The sequence below is a fragment of the Podarcis pityusensis genome (assembly GCF_964106645.2).
Source record: "Podarcis pityusensis genome assembly, chromosome: 2".
NCBI classification, from domain to species: Eukaryota; Metazoa; Chordata; class Lepidosauria; order Squamata; family Lacertidae; genus Podarcis; species Podarcis pityusensis.
Genome location: NC_138029.1, coordinates 115,026,705 through 115,048,059, shown reverse-complemented (window position 1 = coordinate 115,048,059; position 21,355 = coordinate 115,026,705). Strand labels below are relative to the sequence as shown.

The 21,355-nt window shown below is 45.6% G+C and overlaps 1 protein-coding gene across 1 annotated transcript; it reads left to right on the top strand.

Moving 5' to 3' along the window:
• The first annotated feature begins 574 nt into the window (after positions 1 to 574).
• LOC308465284 (uncharacterized protein) lies at positions 575 to 19,699 on the top strand. Its single transcript, XM_080985101.1, has 14 exons — positions 575 to 1,239; positions 1,542 to 1,637; positions 2,223 to 2,453; positions 2,754 to 2,776; positions 4,753 to 4,874; positions 5,264 to 5,296; positions 7,412 to 7,930; positions 11,083 to 11,609; positions 12,096 to 12,191; positions 12,490 to 12,720; positions 13,055 to 13,077; positions 14,071 to 14,192; positions 16,271 to 16,303; positions 17,982 to 19,699. The coding sequence occupies exons 1-14, from the start codon at positions 610 to 612 to the stop codon at positions 18,488 to 18,490; spliced, it is 3,195 nt and encodes a 1,064-aa protein (XP_080841227.1). The 5' UTR covers positions 575 to 609; the 3' UTR covers positions 18,491 to 19,699.
• The last annotated feature ends 1,656 nt before the right edge of the window (positions 19,700 to 21,355 follow it).

Below are 21,355 nucleotides of genomic sequence, written 5' to 3'. Positions count from 1 at the left end.
GACCTTAAAATTCTTATAACAATGTAATATTTCACTGACAAAGGACTGCATTCAATGAGAAAATGGGGCTAAGTGAAAGCACCTGCTGTTAATAGCTGCCCTGTGGTGTGATTGGCAAATATCTGGATACCATTTAGCTGAGCTGTTTGCAAAGGCCGTTTGCAGAGTTGGTTCCAGAGGTTATTGCATATTACCAGACGCTGGCGATTTTGTAAAAACGACTCACTAAAAACTGGCACCAGGATGGAGGGCTGGGCTGTTTCTCCTCTGTATGTCTTGGCTACTAACTCGAAAGAGGAGTGTGAATGGAGGGGGGCGGGGGAGGGGGACGGCAATTCATTCATTAGCTTGCAAAGTAGTCTGAGGCTGTCGTGCTGATAGTCAACAAAGCTACTACAAACTCCACCAGCTCCCACGGGGAAATGGTTCCTTAAACGAGCAACCACCAAGGATGAGCACTCCATTTAAAATAAATAAAAATATATATTTCCACCATATCAAAGCGGCTCGGAGCTACAGCCAACTTCTGAAGTTCCTAAACGAAACACGCCCATTTGCTAAAAGGAAGAGATAAAAGGAAACCAGCTCCCTGTTCCTGGCGAGGCAACAATGGCTGCTTCTGGGGGGCCCGTGCAGGATCTCCGCGAGGAAGCCACTTGCCCCATCTGCCTGGAGTATTTCAGGGATCCAGTGATCATCCCGGAGTGCGGGCACAACTTCTGCCGATCCTGCCTGATCCAGTGCTGGGGGAAATCCGAGGGAGAGGCTTCCTGCCCTCAGTGCAGGGAAACAGTGGAGCGAAGCAGCATCAGGGGAAACCAGCAGCTGGCAAATTTTGTAGAAATAATTAAGAAATTCAGCCATCTGGGGGGGAAAGAGGAGGGAGAAAGAAAGGGGAGGGTCTGCGAGAAGCACCAGGAGCCCCTGAAGCTCTTCTGCCAGGAGGATGAAAGCCCCATCTGTGTCTTGTGTAATGTATCTAAGGAGCACAAAAGCCACGATGTGGTTCCTCTAGAGGAAGCGTCCCAGGAGTACAAGGTGGGAAAAGGCAGTGGGTCTTTCTTGGGGGTGGAAGAGCTGCAGACAAGAGGGGTTTGCGATGATGATGATGATGATGTAATGTATTCTCTCTACTTGCTGCCCAAAAGGAATTCTCCAGCAAGAGATCTTGTGCAGCCTGATAAAACTAAACTTCTGAAACATAAATATTTCTTTTTCTATTTGAGGGATTTCAAGTGTGCCCAATGACCCCCTGAATGCAGGCTGCAGTAACTCCCCTGGGAGGAAAGGTTGCAACATCTAGGATTAATTTAATAAAAAGGAGGGGGGAGATGTTGGAGGTGTGTTGAGTGTGGGGGGCAAATAGCAAAACTCACATGTTTCTCAGCTCTGATATAGAGCCGTTCTATTTCTGCCTAGTCTGGGATGAAAAGAGAAACCTCTGCAAATGACCAAGGGATGCGGAGCAGGGAGCAAAAATACGATTCAGCCTGCCTGTTAATGTGTGATGCAGCCCAATTTGGACTTTGTTTTCTTTTCAGGATCAGATCAGCAGCTGCCTAGACAATGTGAGGAAGGAGAGAGAGAAAATTCTCGTATTTAAAGCAAACACAGAAAAGGAAAGCCAAGACCTGATGGTAAGCACCATTGTTACTTTAAGGTGAAAAATGCTATAGTCTAGAATCAAGATCTGGGGGGGGGGGGGGGGAGGAATGAATATGGAATACAGAAAGAGGTTTCTTTTTGAACAGCCTTAACTCTCACAGAACATGAAAGACCATTTAGGGGGGGGGGGGCTTGTGCTGATGAAGCTCCTTCCCTGCTAAATATTGGCGTGATCCCTCTAAAATGTCAGGCATGCCCTTCCAGGGGAATTTGGATAAGTCATGGGTAGGCAAACTAAGGCCCGGGGGCCGGATCAGGCCCCAATCTCCTTCTCAATCCGGCCCGTGGACAGTCCAGGAATCAGCATGTTTTTACATGAGTGGAATGTGTGCTTTTATTTAAAATGCATCTCTGGGTTATTTGTGAGGCATAGGAATTCCTTCATATATATTTTTTCAAAATATAGTCCGTCCGCCCCCCCCCCCAATGTCTGAGGGACAGTGGAACGGCCCCCTGCTGAAAAAGTTTGCTGACCCCTGGCCCTCCTCATCCTGCAAGAGCAGACTAGATGCCTGATATTGGCCCACTGTTCTCTTCTTTCAATCTCCTTGCTGCAGAAACAAACAGGTGCAGAGAGGGGAAAGATGGTGGCTGAGTTCAAGCGACTGCACCAGTTTCTGGAAGAACAAGAGAAGCTTCTTCTGGCCCAGATGGCAGAAGTGGAGAAGGAGATTGCGAAGAAAAGGGAGGATCACCTGGCCAGACTCTCCAGGGAACTCTCCTCTCTTGACAGCCTCATCCGGGAGATGGAGGAGAAGCTTCAGGAACCAGCGAGTGAACTCCTGCAGGTGAGGCCTCATCCTGATGCGAGAGGGTGAAGTGTGCTGCTTCATAGTACAAGCAGGAGAATAACATGTCTTAGCCCCCACCCTAAAAAAAAGCTGCTGTAAAGAAAACAATTAGTACATGAAGGGTGAAAGGCCTGGGGTCACAAAAGGGGACCTGCTAGATCAAACCACAGGTCCCTTCATTCTATCATCATGTTCTCGCAAAATTGATAACAACAGTAGAACTGGCTCCACTGACATCTTTCTTTCTTTCTTTCTTTCTTTCTTTCTTTCTTTCTTTCTTTCTTTCTTTCCCTCCAGGACATAGGAAGCTTCTTGCAGAGGTAAGTGATGGGAGACCCCTGCCTTATTCTGATGCTATGAATTTTCCTGTTTAACAGGTGAGAAACTCTCTCCATTTCCTCCTTCCAGAGATAATTTAGGACACCATTGTCCATTTTCACAAAATCACAGACAAATATAGGGACAAATTTTTGTGGTAGCTATTGGTCCCATTTACACTCACAGAAGCTTTTTACTTTCTTACATTCTCACCACATATGATAAAAAGTTCCTTCTTTTTCTTTACATTTCCAACATTTATTACCGTATTTTTCGCTCTATAACACGCACCTGACCATAACACGCACATCGTTTTTAGAGGAGGAAAAAACATTCTGAATGAAACAGTGGATGTATCATTTTTGTGCTTCATGCTGTGGCCACAGACATGTGATCTGATGGTGAATTTGGGGTGACCCAATGCAAAAATCCTGAGAATTCCAGTGGATCCATGCTTTGTAACCACGTTTTTGCACCATTGCAGCCCCAGGCAACAGTGGGTGCGTGATTTTTCTGGTGCAGGCTGTAGCCATGGATATGCTATGTGATCTGATGGTGAATTTGGGGTGACCCAATGCAAAGATCCTGAGAATCCCTGTGGATCCATGCTTTGTAACCACATTTTTGCACCATTGCATCCCCAGGCAACAGTGGGTGCGTGATTTTTTTGGTGCAGGCTGTAGCCATGGACATGCTATGTGATCTGATGGTGAATTTGGGGTGACCCAATGCAAAGATCCTGAGGATCCATATGGATCTATGCTTTGTAACCACATTTTAAGTGGGGAGCGAAGGAAAAACAAAGAAGGGACATGAGAGGGGTGTGCAGAGAAGCAGCTGGCTAAGAATGCAGGAGAGGGATTTAACAGAAGGGAGGAAAGAAAGGCAAAAGTTTCTCCCCGCCCAAGCCAGCCATCTCTCTCTCTCTCTCTCTCTCTCTCTCTCTCCCTCCCCTCTCCCTCCCGCCCCCCTCTCTCTCTCTCCCTCCCCCTCTCTCTCTCCCTCTCACCCCCCCTCTCTCTCCCTCTCCCCCAGCAGCACAGAGAGGAACTCTGCTTTCCCCTCTGCTTGCCTGGAGGGGAGGGGCTTTCCCTGCTCTTTGTTCCGTTTCAGCAAACACAACAATGAAACAGAGAAGGGTTGGCAGTAAGACCCTGAGGCAGAATGCAGGAAAGCAGCCACTTCCTCTTTTCAGGTTTCCCTTCTCCGTGAAGCACGATTTGATTTTTGCCTGATTTTTCGGCTCCAGGGACCACACATTCGCTCAATAACACGCACAGACATTTCCCCTTCCTTTTTAGGAGAAAAAATCTGCGTGTTACAGAGCGAAAAATACGGTACTTGTCTTATACATTTTAGTTAATTTAATGGGAGTAATATACCACCTATACATCATTTTCATCACATTCAGAGCATCACATGCTGTAAATTTTATTCTTTCTTTCCACAAGCTCTCTCATTCTTTTAGCTGTATATTATATCCAAAATCTTTGGCCCAGTGTATCATAACCGATTTTACTTCATCTTTCAAATGCCATTCCAGCAGCGCCAAAGGCTTTCTGGTTTTCCTTATATTTCAGAAATGCACATACCAGATCAATATGTTTTGCTCATTGATCACTTGAAATGCTTCACTAAAACTGGTGTAGTCCTAAAATCTCCGCGTAAGGACCCAGTGTTTCTCATTTTCCTAAAAAAATTAATTTGAAGGTAAAGAGGCTGATCTATGCGATCTCATATTCCTATATTTTCTTCACCATATTATGGAAGCAGGTGTGTGTCAGTTTTCCTTCAACTTCTTAGATACTTTCTAGATCCACACATCATCTAGATGCTCCCTTTTGCCATTGGAAAAACCCTGCTCCCATGTCTTCATGATATATCCATCATGCCTTTTCATCAGGATGAGACACCTGCCTTGTCTGAAAGCTCTTTTAATTCAAAGGATTGTGGCTTGACTTTGTTCTTCTCCTCCCAGGTCTCAGGAGAAGGAGAACTTAGAGGATCCTCCTGTGGCTTTTCCTCCTGCACTGAAGTGGAAGATCTGGGACTTCTGTGATATAAATCCCTTCCTGGAGGGGGTCATGAAGAAATTCAGAGGTAGTAAAGAAGGGCTGAAAGTATTTTATACTGGATGTTTAGAAGTGTTCATGAAAGGCTCCAGGTCATATGGAATATTAGCCATGCCAGGAAAATGGACGTTTTTTTTAATTTTTATTTTTCAATATCTAGAAGCCACACTTTAATATGTAGATGATTCACAACTGATTTTACTTATGCAATTGAAAGGGGACGGCAAACCCTTCTTGCTGGGCTCTGGAATCTCTTCAGCTGGCGTGGCCAGTGGTTAGGGATGATGGGACTTGTAGTCCACAACATCAGGAGTGCACCACCCTGGCTACAATCTCATGAGCTCATATTGTTGTTGCCAGGTTTGTGATCTGAATGATGGTGTGTATGCTAAATCTCTGTTCCCTTTTCTCTTCCAGACACTGTGGAATATGGACTTCAGCTGCGAAAAGGTACATTTAATAATAATTATAAGTATTATTTATACCCTGCCCATCTGGCTGGGTTTCCCTAACCATTTCCAAGTCAAACAGAGGCAGAAATTCGGGAGAGATGGGATCTTCTTCTCAAAAGACCAGGCCACTGCAGCTCTTCTGTCATGCCTTATTTCCCAGAGGCATCTGTTCCGTGAGAGCAGCTTGCTGGGCTAGAGGGGCTCTCGGCCTGATCCTGCAGACTCTTAGGAAGCCCCCAGCCCAGGATGGCTGGCTTTTCTGTGCCGAATCTCAATAAGACACAGGGGTGGTGTGAGAAAGTGTGGTAGGAGAGCTTATGTAAGAGTAAGGTTTACTCATATGTGGGAAATGCATGAACAGAAATAGCTCAGAAAATGGCTGCAACAACCTTTGGGTACAAGAAGGTAAATGGGTGTCAGTGGTAGGAGCTGGGGGCTGCCTGACTGTGAACTTCAGTGGTCCGGCTTCCCTGCAAGATGGGGGTCTTCAGTTAGCTTTTGTATTGTATTGTATTGTATGACTTCTCTGCTGCAACATGATGGCGGACTAGAGAAACCTGAGTAAACTTAAAAGAGCAGGACAGAATTACAGCACAGACCAGGGGGAAAGGCTCAATGGGAAGACAAAAGTCCAGTCTGGCCTGATCCTGAAAACCACAAAAAGAGATTCATAAGAGCTGGAAAAGGTGCAGCAGATGGAAGCATAAAGGAAACTCCTACTTATCGTTAAAAGTACATTCTGTGATTCTTTTAGAAAACAGTAAGTAAAATACATAAAGGCTAACCAATACAACAATAAACTAGAAAAAACCATTACATTTAACAATATTTTTTTACTAATAGCAGCACTTGCAACATCCAATATCCCACATAATTTCCAAAGGCCACTGTACAAATGTGTGTCTTTAAAAAGAAATTGCTTCACAAACTTTCCATAACATGGGGAGCAGGTGAGAGGACTGCAGAGCAGATCTTCTTCCTAACATCCACCACCCTGACCAATTTTTAAATGGACTTCTTATTGTGCTTCCACTGCCCACTTTTTCCATAAATGTGAGGAGCAGTGAAAAAAATGAATCATCATATAGCCAATCAGGCCTGGGGAACCAGGATGGGGTCTTTGCGTTCAAGGTGACAGGTGGGAATGGCACTTCCTAGGTTTTATAAATCTTGCCTTTCATCTTGAGATTCCAACAATAAATGCATTAACACAATTCACAGAAAAAGAAAGCCATTCATATCAACGATGTAATAGTTGTCAATTTAAAAGCTCCGCTTTAACCAAACCGTAAGAGATAATCAAGTTAGTTCTTGGCTGACTGCTCATAGTTTGCCTGGGGGAAACAGACCAAAGGCCCACACTACAAAACATGGGAGGGAGTCCCTCAGAAGGTGGTGGACGCTCCTTCCTTGGAGGTTTTTAAGCAAAGGTTGTGTGGCCGCCTGTGGTGGGTGCTTTAGTTGGGATCCCTACATTGCAGGGGGTTGGACTAGGTGGCCCTTGGGGTCCCTTGCAGCTCTACAATTTTACGATGCGCTTTCAAGAATCCCAAGCAGGACATTTCACACAAGGGGGTCGAGGTAGCCCAACCACTTTCTTGCTTTTCATAAACTCTCTGGAAGGATGGTCTATAATATAATGTTAAATATGTAACTGAAACGTGAGTGGTGGTTACAAGGAGGGTGAGAGCACCTGCTACCAGTTTTACCTGACCTGTCAAGCATGGTCTGGCATGTGATGTGAGGTAAAAGATTGATGTGAATTAGGGAGACCCTGCCTTGACTTCCCTCTGTCATGAATGGTGGGGGGTGGGGCTGGCCTTAGACAAGCCACTGTCTCTCAGCCTCAGTCCTCCCATCTGAAAAATGGGTATGCTAAGATTGACTTAACTTACAGGGTCAGGTTCTATATAGATAATGTGTGAACCCTTGAAAGAACTGCAAATGTTTCAAGAATCCTTATTAAGAACTTGATGAACATTCCTCTCTCGAATGCAGAGCCATGGAGTCCCTGTTCATTTCAGAGGGGATGCTATTTCTGTCATGTGCCTAAAGAAAAGTCAGTTTCCCCGTTGACATTGTTTCTCTTCTCTTTCCTCATCTGCCCCCACAGAAAATGTAACTTTGGATCCAGACACAGCAAATCCCTACCTCATCCTGTCCAAGGATCGAAAGAGAGTGAGAAAGGGAGACGTCTATCAAGACCTGCCAGACAACCCTGAGAGATTTGACGCACTTACCTATGTGCTGGGATGTGAGGGTTTCACAGCAGGCAGACATTTCTGGGAAGTCATTGTGAGAAGAGAGGAGGGGTGGGGGGTGGGGGTTGCCAGAAAGTCTGTGAAGAGGAAGGGGGTTTTCTCTTTCGGTCCTAGGGAAGGGATCTGGGGTTGGATCTGGGGCTTGGGGAAGTGGGGCAATGCGTACAGGTTATTCTCCCCCCATGAGGCCCCTGTTCCAAGTGAGGAGCCCAAGAGGATCCGAGTGACCGTGAACTGTGAAGGGGGACGGGTGTCCTTTTACGATGCAGACACGGCAGTCCTCCTCTACACATTCCTGGCAGCCTCCTTCTCAGGAGAGACCCTCCAGCCCTTCTTTTACATAAGCAGGAAAGCGAAGCTGAGACTCTATTGACTGATGTGCAGACAGACAAGTGTATATTCATTGCCATTATGACATATTCAGTCTCCTCTTCAGGACTGAGCTGACAGGCACTTAAGAAGAAACCTTATTTGCAGAACTGTGACTGGCCATCCCTTGTGTCAATCATGATGCAACTCCCCCTTCTCAGGCCAGCTTTGTAAATGACACTGATCAATTGGGACCCCTGTCAGACCCCTTGTCTCCCTCCCTTGGGAACCGGCTATTTCTGTCAGTGCAGGAGGTGCAAAGGGAGAAAGATGCAAGAAAATAATTTAGGAAACAACAGCAAACCTCCCCACATTCCTGTTTCGATGTAGTTCTCTCTCCAACCTCCAATTCTGACACATTTTCTATAGACAATACCATCATCTTTTCTGAATAAAATCAGAATTATGTATGGGCATCACTTAAAACATTCCTCAGCCTCAATCCTGAACTCTGATTCCCTTTCATCCTCCAACACCTCCACTGTCCAGGGAGATGGAAGTTTCAAAATCCCTTTTTTTTGCTACTCCTCAGGGAAGCTTATGTGGCAATTCAGCAAAATCTCCATATCCAAAGATTGTTTGCTAGTTGAGTAGTTGGCCCAAATCTCACTGGCAACTTTCTTCTGTGATCTCAGCCTGGAGCCCTTTGTCAAAACACAAATTAATAAATGGAAAGAGGGTGAGAGACCTGGAAAAACTGTTGGAAGGGACTGTGTGAGATCTCACAAGAGTCTCCATGGCGCAGAAAGCATTTAGGGGGCGGCCTTTGGCAATGGTGGAAAGAGTTTCTAAGTCCACCTTGCTCACTGACCTCTAGAAAGGTCAAGATCTCTGGCTTCAGTCAAGCAGTATGGTTCCTTGGTGGGGCGTTTTCGGGGGTCTTCCTGACTTACACTATATTGCCTTTGCATGCTGACCCCAGAGACGTAACCCCTCTGCAGGTTTTGGGTCTCGATGTAACAAAATCCCCTTTGACAGTGAAGAGCCTCTGTCAGAAGCTCTGAGGAGAAAACATTGGCAAACATTGAGAATTTTGGGTTATGTGTATGTGGTAAATTCCCATGTATAAAATTATTTTCACCAAGGTGGTTTGTAATGAAGAGTCAGATACTTACCTGTATTTTTAGAGATCCCCTCTTCTTACCCTTTTGTATAACTGGCCTGTAAGAATTTGGGGATATGTTTCCTGTGCTAACATGTTTGATTCTACTAAAGATTGTACTTCTTGTTGCTCCTGTGTTCTTTCAAACTGAATAGTATAATATCCATTCCTCATGACACTTCCTCCAGGGATTTTAGGAGAGTGATATCCTGTTTTATCCTCAGAGAAACCCTGTGAGGTAGAAGAGGCTGAGCTGAGAGACTTAGAAAAAGGAGACACATTAAAGTTTATGGTCAAAAGGGATTTGAACCCGGGCCTTGTCATCCCAAGTCCTACACACTGTGCACTCAGAATTTGAAATCTTAACAAGGGTCCCTTCAGAGATGTGCTTCAAAGCCCTCCCTGCAAAGTTCCTCCACAGTGGTACCTCGAGTTACGAACGTAATTCATTCCAGAGTCTGTTCTTAAGTCAAAACTGTTCTTAACATGAGGCGTGCTTTCGCTAAGGGGGCCTCCCACTGCCAGCGCATGATTTCCGCTCGCATCCTGGGGCAAAGTTCGCTACTAGGAGCATCTACTTCTGGATTAGCGGAGCTTGTTGCCCAAAGTGTTCATAAGGAGGACAGTATGTAACCCGAGGTTCCACTGTATATGTTGTAGCTCCCCTTCCCTTATGAGAACAGAAATCGTATTCAGGAGCCCTATAGAGTCCTTAAGTGGGTTCCCTCTCGTAGGAGAAAATAACAGAAGCCAACCAGAGTACAGTGGTACCTCAGGTTACATATGCTTCAGATTACAGACTCCGCTAACCCAGAAATAGTACCTTGGGTTAAGAACTTTGCTTCAGGATGAGAACAGAAATCATTCTCCGGTGGCGCGGCAGGAGCAGGAGGCCCCATTAGCTAAAGTGGTGCTTCAGGTTAAGAACAGACCTCCAGAATGAATTAAGTACTTAACCCGGGGTACCACTGTATATTGAGAAGCAAAGCAACTAATAAGCCTGATCTTTATTAAAGGAACTGTTGCAACAGGGTCCCCACTCACCCTTTGAAGGAGGGAGGAGGACCCAGAACGATGGTGTGCAAGCCCCTATATAGACTTTTGAAACTGCCCACCTGTAGCACAAGACCAAACCCCCAAAATATCGGACATACATCACAGAAGGAGGCAGTCTCCAGCAGAAATCCTTCTGTTAGGATACCTGTTAAAGGTCACTGATTGCAGGCAGCTTGGCCATTCTTTTGTGATAGTAAATACTTTAGTTCCTGAATCCAGGTCACAGGCTCACCCTATTCATACACAAATATGCCCTTAAGAATGGACTTGGAAGCAAAAAGGCAATGGAAGGCTTTGTCCCATTTTCCTCCCTTACTGCAGAGGAATATTTGGGGCCATTGGGAGAGTCGAAATGGCTTCAGAATTGCTCTCCCATACTATTTCAGAGACATGGTTCAAATATTGAGTTATGTGTGCATTTATGTACAGTATTTATTTTGTATTTGAGAACTTGAAATTCTTATAACAAAGTGATGTTTCACTGACAAAGGGCTGCATTCATTGAGAAAACGGGGCTAATTTAAAGCACCTGCTGCTAATAGGTGCCCTGCGGTGTGATTGGCAAATATCGGGATACTATTTAGCTGAGCTATTTGCAAAGGCCGTTTGCAGAGTTGGTTCCAGAGGTTATTATTGCACATTATCAGACGCCGGCGATTCTGTCAAAACGATTCACTAAAAATTGGCACCGGGATGGAGGGCTGGGCTGTTTCTCCTCTGTATGCGGTGGCTACTAACTAGATAGAAGCTGTGAGTGGAGGAAGGCGGGGGAGGGGGACGGCAGTTCATTCATTACCTTGCAAAGTGGTCTGAGCCTGACGTGCTGATAGTCAACAAAACTACAACAAACTCCACCAGCTCCCACAGGGATATGGCTCCTTAAACGAGCAGCCACCAAGAATGAGCACTCCATTTAAAATAAATAAATATATTTATTTCCACCGTATCAAAGCTGCTCGGGGCTCCACCCAACTCCTAGGCAGCAGAGATCCTGAGTTTCCCGGAAATCCGAATTTCCTGGAAAGGGAACACGCCCATTTGCAGACGCAAAAGAGAGAAAACGAAACCAGCTCCTCCTTCCTGGCGAAGCAAGCATGGCTGCTTTTGAGGGTCCCGTCCGGGATCTCTGCGAGGAAGCCACTTGCTCCATTTGCCTGGAGTATTTCAGGGATCCAGTGATCATCCCGGAGTGTGGGCACAACTTCTGCCGATCCTGCCTGATCCAGTGCTGGGAGAAATCCGAGGGAGAGGATTCCTGCCCTCAGTGCAGGGAAAATGTTGAGCAAAGCAGTATCAGGCGAAACCAGCAGCTGGCAAATTTTGTGGAAATAACTAAGGAATTCAGCCATCTGCGGGGGAAACAGCAGGGGGAAGGAAAGGGGATGGTCTGTGAGAAGCACCAGGAGCCCCTGAAGCTCTTCTGCCAGGAGGACCAAATCCCCATCTGTGTGGTGTGTAATGTATCCAAGGAGCACAAAAGCCACGAGGTGGTTCCTCTAGAGGAGGCGTCCCAGGAGTACAAGGTGGGAAAAGGCAGTGGGTCTTTCTTGGGGGTGGAAGAGCTGCAGACAAGAGGGGCTTCCAATAATGATAATGATGATAATGATAATATTGTAATGTATTCTCTCAACTTGCAGCCCAAAAGGTATTCTCCTGATACAACTAAATTAATACAATAAACATTTATTTTTCTTTTTGAGGGATTAAAGTGCACCGGTGTCCCCCTGAATTCAGGCTGCAGTAACTCCCCTGGGACAAAAGATTACAACATCTAGGATTAATTTAATAAAAAGGAGGGGGGACATGTTGGAGGTGTGTTCAGTGTGGGGGACAAATAGCAAAACCCCCATGTTTCTCAGCTCTGATATAGGGCAGCCCCATTTCTTCCTCATCTGGTATGAAAAAGGGGAACCTCTGCAAAAGACCCAGGGATGTGGGGCAGCGAGTTGTGTTAATGTTGTTGTGTTAATGTGTAGCGCAGCCCAACTTGGACTTTGTTTTCTTTTCAGGATCAGATCAGCAGCTGCCTAGACAATGTGAGGAAGGAGAGAGAGAAAATTCTCGTATTTAAAGCAAACACAGAAAAGGAAAGCCAAGACCTGCTTGTAAGTATCATTGCTACTTTAAGGTGAAAAAGTGCTATTGTCTAGAATCAATATGGGGGGGGGGGCAATGAATATGAAATACAGAAAGAGGTTTATTTTTTAATGGTCTGATCTCCCACAAAGCATGAAAGACCATTTAAAAGAGTGGGTGGGCTTGTAAGTTTTTACAAATTCTTTCTCTGCTGAATATGTCAGCAGTTGCCTTCCAAGTTAATTTGGATACCTGGCCTCCTCATCCTTTAACAGGAGGCTAGATGCCTGATTTTGGCCCACTCTTCTTTCAACCTCTTTGCTGCAGAAACAAACAGGTGCAGAGAGGGAAAAGATGGTGGCTGAGTTCAGGCGACTGCACCAGTTTCTGGAAGAACAGGAGAAACGTATTCTGGCCCAGATGGCAGAAGTGGAGAAGGAGATTGCAGCCCAAAGGGAGGAGCACCTGGCCAGACTCTCCAGGGAACTCTCCTCTCTTGACAGCCTCATCCGGGAGATGGAGGAGAAGCTTCAGGAACCAGCGAGTGAACTCCTTCAGGTGAGGCCTCATCCTGATGTGAGAGGGTGGAGCGTGCTGCTTCAGACTACAAACTTTTCTTAGTCACATAAAAATGTTGCTGGAAGGAAAACAGTACATGAAGGATGAAAGGCGTCAGTCCTGGGGTCGCAGAAGGGGCCCTGCTAGATCAAACCACAGGCCCCTTCATTCTAGCATTGTGTTCTCGCATTGGCCAACCAGAGGTCTCTGAGAAGCCTGAAAAACAGTAGTGCTCTCCAAACCTGTGATTCCCAGCAGTTGCCACTCAGCTGCTTAGGATTTATAACTGACTGCAGAAATGGCTCCACTGACATCTTTCTTTCTTTCCTTCCAGGATATTGGAAGCTTCTTGCAGAGGTAAGTGATGGGAAACCCCTGCCTTATTACAGTGGTACCTTGGGTTACATACGTTTCAGGTTACAGATTCCGCTAACCTAGAAATAGTGCTTCAGGTTAAGAACTTTGCTTCAGGATGAGAACAGAAATTGTGCTCTAGGGGCACGGCAGCAGCAGGAGGCCCCATTAGCTAAAGTGGTGCTTCAGGTTAAGAACATTTTCAGATTAAGTACGGACCTCCGGAACGAATTAAGTTCTTAACCTGAGGTACCACTGTATTATGCTATGAATGTTTCAGTTTAACAGGTGGGAAACTCAGTCTCCACTTCCTCCTTCCAGAGATTAGAACTTCATCGTCAATTTCACAAAATCACAGACAAAAACAGGGACACATTTTTGTGGTACTTTGTGGTTTCAGCAACTGGAGTTCAGAGGCACCACTGCCTTTGACCTAGTCATCGTGAATAGTAGCCGCTGAGAGCCTTGTCCACCAGACAACTTCAAACACTCATGAATTCTGAGAATCTTCAATATTTAGAAAATATTGCTTTAATTTCCAATATTTTCTCCATTTTTAAATGTAGCCACTGTGCTAAAATACATTTCTAATGTTAATCGCAAAAACCATTCTAAATCATTCTGCACTTCCTTATATTTCAGAAATGCACGTACCAAATCTATTTTGTTCTACTCATTAAAGCTTCACTAAAATTGGTGTAGTCCTAAAATCTCTGCGTAAGGACCCAGTATTACTCACTTTTTCAAAAAAATAGTTTGCATATATCAGCTTCGTTACCTTCAATCTCATATTCCTATATTTGCTTCAGTACATTTCAGTATTCCTTCAACTCATTAGGTGTTCTCTAGATCCACACATCAACCACATTCTTGCCATAGGAAAACCCTGCTCCCAAGTCTTCATTATGCCTTTATCATCAGGATGAGACCCCTGCCTTGTCAGAAAGCTCCTTGTATTGGAAGGATGGTGGCTTGACTTTGTTCTTCTCCTCCCAGGTCTCAGGAGAAGGAGAACTTACAGGATCCTGTGGTGGCTTTTCCTCCTGCCCTGAAGTGGAGGATCTGGGACTTCAGCGATATAAATCCCTTCCTGGAGGGCGTCATGAATAAATTCAGAGGTACTAAAGAAGGGCTGAAAATATTTTATACTGGATATTTAAAACTGCACATCAAATGCTCCAGGTCATTAGCGGTGCCAGAAAAATGGAATGTTTGTTTATTCTTTTTCAATATCAAGAAGTCACACATTCCTATGCAGATGACTCACAACTGATTTTTCTTATGCAGTTGAAAGAGGAGGATAAACCCTTCTTGCTGGGCTCTGGAAGCTCTTGTGAGATCTTGGGGGAGCCTCCCAGATTCCAGTCAGCAAGGTAAAGGGCTTGAAAGCTCTTGCCACGAAGGGTTTGGCAACCCCGCAAATCACATTTAAGCCATTCTCCTTGCTTACTGTGCTCTGAGAGGCTCCTGCGAGCTCTCATGCGGCTGTCTTGGGATCTCAGAAGGCAGGGGTGAATCCGGGGGTCATTCTGACTTTGCACGATTAGAAGTTGTCTGTAAAAAGTTGTCCTTGACCTCTTCCCATCTCTCAGCCAGGCTTTGGGTGCTTTCACACATCTCACTTTTGGGGCATTTCGCCTGTTCCTTTGGCCCTGAGATTGATGTAAGGGGTTCAGGAGGGAGGAGGGCTGTCCAGGAGCCAGCCAGGAGCAGAGGGGACTGGGGCTCAGGCCTCCCGTCTTGGAAAAGGGATGTCTGGACCTTGTTGTTGATGGGGAGATCTTCTGGGGGGTCTTGCTCCTCCTCCCAAAATTTGGGCAGGCCTGAACCTTGACATCACCCCTGCCCTGGTTATGCAGGGATAACTAGCATGGAGAGCTCCAGATGGTTTATTTTTTAAATAATTTTTATTAACGGACCAATCAAATCAATTCAAATCACATCACATAAATTCCGAATTACAAAGCCGAATTTTAAATTTTGTTGAGGGGACCCACATTTCAAGAACCGAAGGGGGATTCTGATCATCTTCTTGCTACTGCGTTAATGTCCTAATCAGTCCAAACAAAGTTCATAATTCTATCCAGTCTTATCTTGCTGTTTCCGCATCTCACCTTTTTGTATATTTTCTTTTTTTTTCTTTATGATCTCTTCTGATAATCTCCTTAAGCCGATAAACACCAATAATAATCCTGTGTGAATTTTCCGTTCATCCAATCCTCAAAACGAGATGGTTTCCATTTCTCATCGCATTCATAGATAACATTGCTCTTTCCATCATTAATCACAGAACTGTCCTTCTTAAGTCCCTCTGAGAAGTTTCACCCACAATATAAAAACAGCTCTATTTCTCCTCCCAGACTTAAGTCCTCCAACAGAACTTCCCAATATGGCGACAGTATTTTTAACTGCGTCATTCCAAAGCACTTATACATTCCACGCTCTTCTTAAAGCATGCTTTGGTTAGAAAGTTTATCTCCACACAGACATAAATTCACAGCTTAAGTCCTTCAAACGACATTTCTGACTTGTGAGGGAGGGGATTCTTGTTTAATCACATAGAGGAAAGAAAGGAAAGTTTTTTTTTCCCTCCCCCATCCAGTCCTTTTGCCATACCGAGTCTTGGTATGTCTTCATCTGGTTAATTCTTGTTCTTCCGACTCATCTTGTTTTATCAGAGATCCCATCTGTTAGCAGTCTTTACTCCCCCCTCCTTCCTTGAAATATGTGCATTCGCTTCATCCTAATCGTTTCTTTTGAAGTTCTTGCAGCTAGAGGCGCAGATCAGAGACAGCGTCCAGGAGCGCCGATATCCACAGAAGGGCATTCTGCCTAGTGCCCCCATCCCCTCAAATTCGGGGGTGGTATAGGGCACAGCAGGCACGGGCAGCCCCCCCCAATCCTGGGGGGGTAGGGAGGCTATTACTCCCATCACAGCCTCCAAATTACCTCGTGTGGGTCGGAGAGATGTTATTGTCAGCCATCTTCTGATGCGCCCCTAGTGGCCCCCTGGGAGCTTCAGATGGTTTTAACTACAACTCCCATAATCTCCAGCTGGCATGGCCAGTGGTTACGGATGATGGGACTTGTAGTCCACAACACCTGGCTACAATCTCATGAGCTCATATTGTTCATTCCAGGTTTGTTGTCTGAATGATGGTGTGATGCTAAATTTCTGTTCCCTTTTTTCTCCCAGACACTGTGGAATATGGACTTCAGCTGCGAAAAGGTACATTTCTGGGTCAAGCAGAGGCACAAATTCAGGAGAGAGGGGATCTGCTTCTCAAAAGACCAGGCCACTGCAGCTCTTCCATTCATGCCTTATTTCCCCTTATTTCCCAGAGGCATCTGTCCCGTGAGAGCAGCATGCTGGGCTAGAGGGGCTCTTGGCCTGATCCTGCAGACTCTTAGGAAGCCCCCAGCCCAGGACGGCTGGCTTTTCTGTGCCGAATCTCCATAAGACACAGGGGTGGTGTGAAGCCAAAGGCTCCCGGCACATGAGGGGGAAATATCCCTTTGAGCCATACAGGGTCCCCACCCCTTTTATGTGAGAGTAAGGTGTAAGAGTGGGAAATGCACAAACACAAGTAGCTCAGAAAATGGCTGCATCATCCTTTTGGGTCTAGAAGGTGAATGGGTTCTGGTGTCAGTGGCAGGGAGGTGGGGGCTGCCTGAGTGTGAACTCCAGGAGTTCGGCTTCCCAGCAAGATTGGGGGTCTTCCGTCAGCTTTTGTGTTGGAGGGGAGACATGACTTCTCTGCTTAAACTAGAGAAACTTAAGTAAACTTAGAAGAGCAGGTCAGAATTACACCACAGACCAGGGGAAAAGGCTCAATGGGAAGGCAGAAGTCCAGTCTGGCCTGATCCTGGAAACCACAAAATGGGAATCATAAGAGCTGGAAAAGGTGCAGCAGATGGTATCATAAAGGAAACTCTTACTTAACTTCAAAATTATATTCTGGGATTCTTTTATACAACAGCAGTGAGTAAAATGCATAAAGGTTAATCAAGACAATAAGAAACTAGAAAAACCCATTACAATAAAAAAAAAGACTAATAGCAGCACTGGCAACATCCAACATCACACTTAATGTCCATAGGCCACTGTACAAATGTGTGTCTTTAAAAAGAAATCACTTGACTAACATTCCATAATGGGTGGGGGGGGGTGAGGACTGCAGAGCAGATCTTCTTCCTAATGTCCACCAGCCTGACTGATTTTTAATGGCCTCCTCATGATGCTTCCACTGCTCACCTTTTCCATAAATGTGAGGAACAGTGAAGAAAATATGAATCATGTAGCCAGTCAGGTCTGGGGAACCAGGATGGGGTCTTATACGATGTGCTTTCAAGAATCCCAAGCAGGACATTTCACACAAGGGGGTTCCGTGTAGCCAAACCACTTTCTTGCTTTTTCTAAACTACCTGGAAGGATTAAACATTAAACTGGTTAGAAAAAGAGCGAGAGGACTTGCTGCCAGTTTTACCTGGTATGTCAAGCACGTTCTGTGATGTGAGGTAGAAGATTAAGATGTGAATCAGGGAGTCCCTGCCTTGACTCCCTTCTGCCATGAACTCTGGGAGGTGGGGGTTGTCTTAGATAAGCCACTGCCTCTCAGCCTCAGTTTTCCCATCTGAAAAATGGGCATAGTAAGATTGACTCAACTTACAGGGTCTTTGCAAGGGTTCTATGTAGATAATGTGTGCTAAGTACTTCGTACCCTTGGAAGAACTGCAGATGTTTCAAGAATCATTATTAAGAACTTGATGGACATCCCTGTCTCAAATGCAGAGCCATGGAGTCCCTGTTCATTTCAGAGCTGATGCTATTTCTGTCATGTGCCTAAAAAAGAGTCAGCTTCCCCGTTGACGTCCTTTCTCTTCTCTTTCTTCATCTGCCCCCACAGAAAATGTAACATTGGATCCTGACACAGCTAATCCCAGCCTCATCCTGTCTGAGGATCGAAAGGGTGTGAGAGACGGAGACTTCGAACAAGACCTGCCAGACAACCCTGAGAGATTTGACACACATGGCGATGTGCTGGGATGTGAGGTGTTCAAGGAAGGCAGACATTTCTGGGAGGTCCTTGTGGAAAGAGAGGAGGGGTGGGGGGTGGGGGTGGCCAGAAAGTCTGTGAAGAGGAAGGGTGTTTTGAATTTTGATACTACGGAAGGGATCTGGGGTTTAGGGAAGTGGGATGGTGGGTACAAGATATCCTCCCCCCATGAGGACCCTGTTCCAAGTGAGGAGCCCGAGAGGATCCGAGTGACCCTGAATTATGAAGGGGGACAGGTGTCCTTTTATGATGCAGATACAGCAGCCCTCCTCTACTCATTCTCAGAAGCCTCCTTCTCAGGAGAGACCCTCCAGCCCTTCTTTTACGTGAAGGAGAAAGGGAACCTGATACTCTGTTGACAGACAAGTGTATATTCATTGCCATTATGACATATTCAGTCTCCTTTTCAGGACTGAGCTGAAGGAGAAACCATATTTCCAGAACTGTGATTGGCCATCCCTTGTGTCAGTCATGATGCAACTCTCCCTTCTTGGGCCAGTTTTGTAAATGACACTGATTGATTTGGTCCCCTGTCAGTCCCCAAACCTGCCTGTTCTCTCTCCCTTGGGAATGGGCTACTTCTGTCGGTGCACGAGGTGCAAGAAAATAATTTAGGAAACAACAGCAACCCTAATCACATTCCTCTTTTGATGTAGTTCTCTCTCCAGCTTCCAACTCTGGCTTAAGATTTCTAGAGATAATACCATCATCTTTTCTGAATAAAGTCAGAATTATGTACAGGAATCACTTAAAACCTTCCTCAGTCTCAATCTTGCTCTCAGATTCCATTTTCCTCCCCCAAGATCTCCACTGTCCAGGGAGATGGAAGTTCCAAAATCCCCTTTATTTGCTACTCCTCAGGGAAGCTTATGTGGCAATTCAGCAAAATCTCCATATCCCAAGAGACCTGTTTGCTAGTTGAGTAGTTGGCCCTAAACTCACTGGCAACTTTCTTCTGTGATCTCAGCCTGGAGCCCTTTGTCAAAACACAAATTAATTAATAAATAGAAAGAGGGTGAAAGAACGGGGAAAACTGTTGGAAAGGACTGTGAGAGATCTCACAAGAGTCTCCACAGCGCAGAAAGCATTGGGGGGGGGGGGCCTTTGGCATTGGTGGAAAGAGTTTCTAAGTCCACCTTGCTTACTGACCTCTAGAAAGGTCAAGATCTCTGGCTTCAGTCAAGCAGTATGGTTCTTTGGTGGGGCGTTTTCGGGGGTCCTCCTGACTTACACTATATTGCCTTTGCATGCTGACCCCAGAGACGTAACCCCTCTGCAGGTTTTGGGTCTCGATGTAACAAAATCCCCTTCGACAGTGAAGAGCCTCTGTCAGAAGCTCTGAGGAGAAAACATTGGCAATCTTGAGAATTTTGGGTCATGTGTGTGTGGTAAATTTCCATGTATAAAATCATTTTCACCAAGGTGGTTTGTAATGAAGAGTCAGATACTTACCTGTATTTTTAGAGATCTCCTCCTCTTATCCTTTTGTATAACGGGCCTAAAATAATTTGGGGATATGTTTCATGCGCTAACATGTTTGATTCTATTAAAGATTGTACTTCTTGTTACTCCTGTGGTGTTTGGAACTCAACAGTATAATATCCATTCCCCATGATACTTCCTCCAGGGATTTTAGGAGGGTAATATCCTGCTTTATCCTCAGAGGAACCCTGTGACGTAGAAGAGGCTGAGCTGAGAGACTTAGAAAAAGGAGACGCATTAAAGTTTATGGTCAAAAGGGATTTGAACCCAGACCTTGTCATCCTAAGTCCAACACACTGTTCACTCAGAATCTGAAATCTTAACAAGGGTCCCTTCAGAGATTTGCTTAAAAGCCCTCCCTGCAAAGTTCCTCTCTATGTTGTAGCTTCTCTTCAGACCTTCCTGTGTTGACCCAGAATGTCTGCAGGAGAAGTCAATCCAGTTTGAGTGAGTGGCACATTTCAGGGGCTTCCCTTCATAAGCTCGTATTTTGCACCTGGGTCCATTTCTGGATCTCAGCATTCGGATTAAAAATGAAAGCAAATCCCCCAAGTCCTAGAAGGCTCAAGCTTGGGGCTCTCTGCCACCCATAACCTGAGTATTTCTCAAAGCTATATTGGAATGGTTCTAGAGAATAAGAAAGGGGAAAGATGTGCTTTTGGGAAGTAAGCTGACCTCTCTTGCTACACCATGTTTATATCCAAGATAGCCCCCCCCCAAAAAAAAACCACATTAGTACACTGTAGAGTATTAATCAGCCAAAGGCCTGGTTGAAGAGGAGTGTTTTCGCCTGACATCTTGTTACCGGAAAATCTGAGGGCTCCCTTGGACAAAACAAAGACACCAACCAGAGCAAAATTGAAGCAAATCAGCAGCCAGTAGGCCTGGTCTTTATTGAAGAAAAGACTGTCGCGACAGGACTCCCACCGCCCACGAGGTGAAGCAAAATGGAAGCCCCGAACAATGGGAGACCCCAACTTTTATTGATTGCTAATCCCCTTGACTACACCCCCAGAATTACATCATATTTACATCATGATTATATTAAAAACAGGAGGAGTCGAGGAGGGGCTACCCAGGTAATCTGAGTGTCTTGACACCTGGCAGAGACCTCCTCTCCCCACCCCACATGAGTCATTTTTAGGAACAAAGGAATGGGCGAAGTTTTCCTGCCCCCCCCCCCGAGGGGAATCTGGTCATAGTCCTTTGTCAGAGTCCGCGCGGAATATACTAATGTATGCAGCTTATTGTGTCTCTGATAGCCTTCCGTCTGAGCCCATCAAGATGGCTATCAGGGCTGCCCCGCCAGCTGGGAAGGGCCGCAGCGTACGTGACTGCTCGGTCAAGGGATTATGGCCGCTTAACATCAGGCCACCCCCTTTGATAGTCCTTGTAATATGCAGTGAAATAAAAGTGGTCCGGTGAAAATCCGAGGTACGGCTGATTTATGGTGAATTTATAAAGAACACTGTCATTGAAGTTCAAAGTACTTTCGCCTTTCGGAAACAACTTGCAACATTTTGATTAAATCAGTCACGGTCAATTGAATTCGGAAACTTTGTATTGAGAGCTGTCAAAAGGGTAAGGGAAAAGAGCGTCTGCAGCCTGCAGTACCCGCGTGGCCGCCGCAAGGGGCGCTGTTCGGTAATGCTGATTGGTTGAGGCAGCCGCCGGTTGACCTAGAGTTCGGGCGGCCGGTCTACCCATGATAAAGATAAGGCGCAGCGGAGCGTTGCAGGAAA

Excerpts from the sequence above, each read along its gene's own strand:
- LOC308465284 (XM_080985101.1), top strand. The coding sequence starts at position 610 with ATGGCTGCTTCTGGGGGGCCCGTGCAGGATCTCCGCGAGGAAGCCACT. Across the intron at positions 2,777-4,752 it reads ATAGGAAGCTTCTTGCAGAG|GTCTCAGGAGAAGGAGAACT; the intron begins GTAAGTGATGGG and ends TTCTCCTCCCAG. Across the intron at positions 12,721-13,054 it reads CAGCGAGTGAACTCCTTCAG|GATATTGGAAGCTTCTTGCA; the intron begins GTGAGGCCTCAT and ends CTTTCCTTCCAG.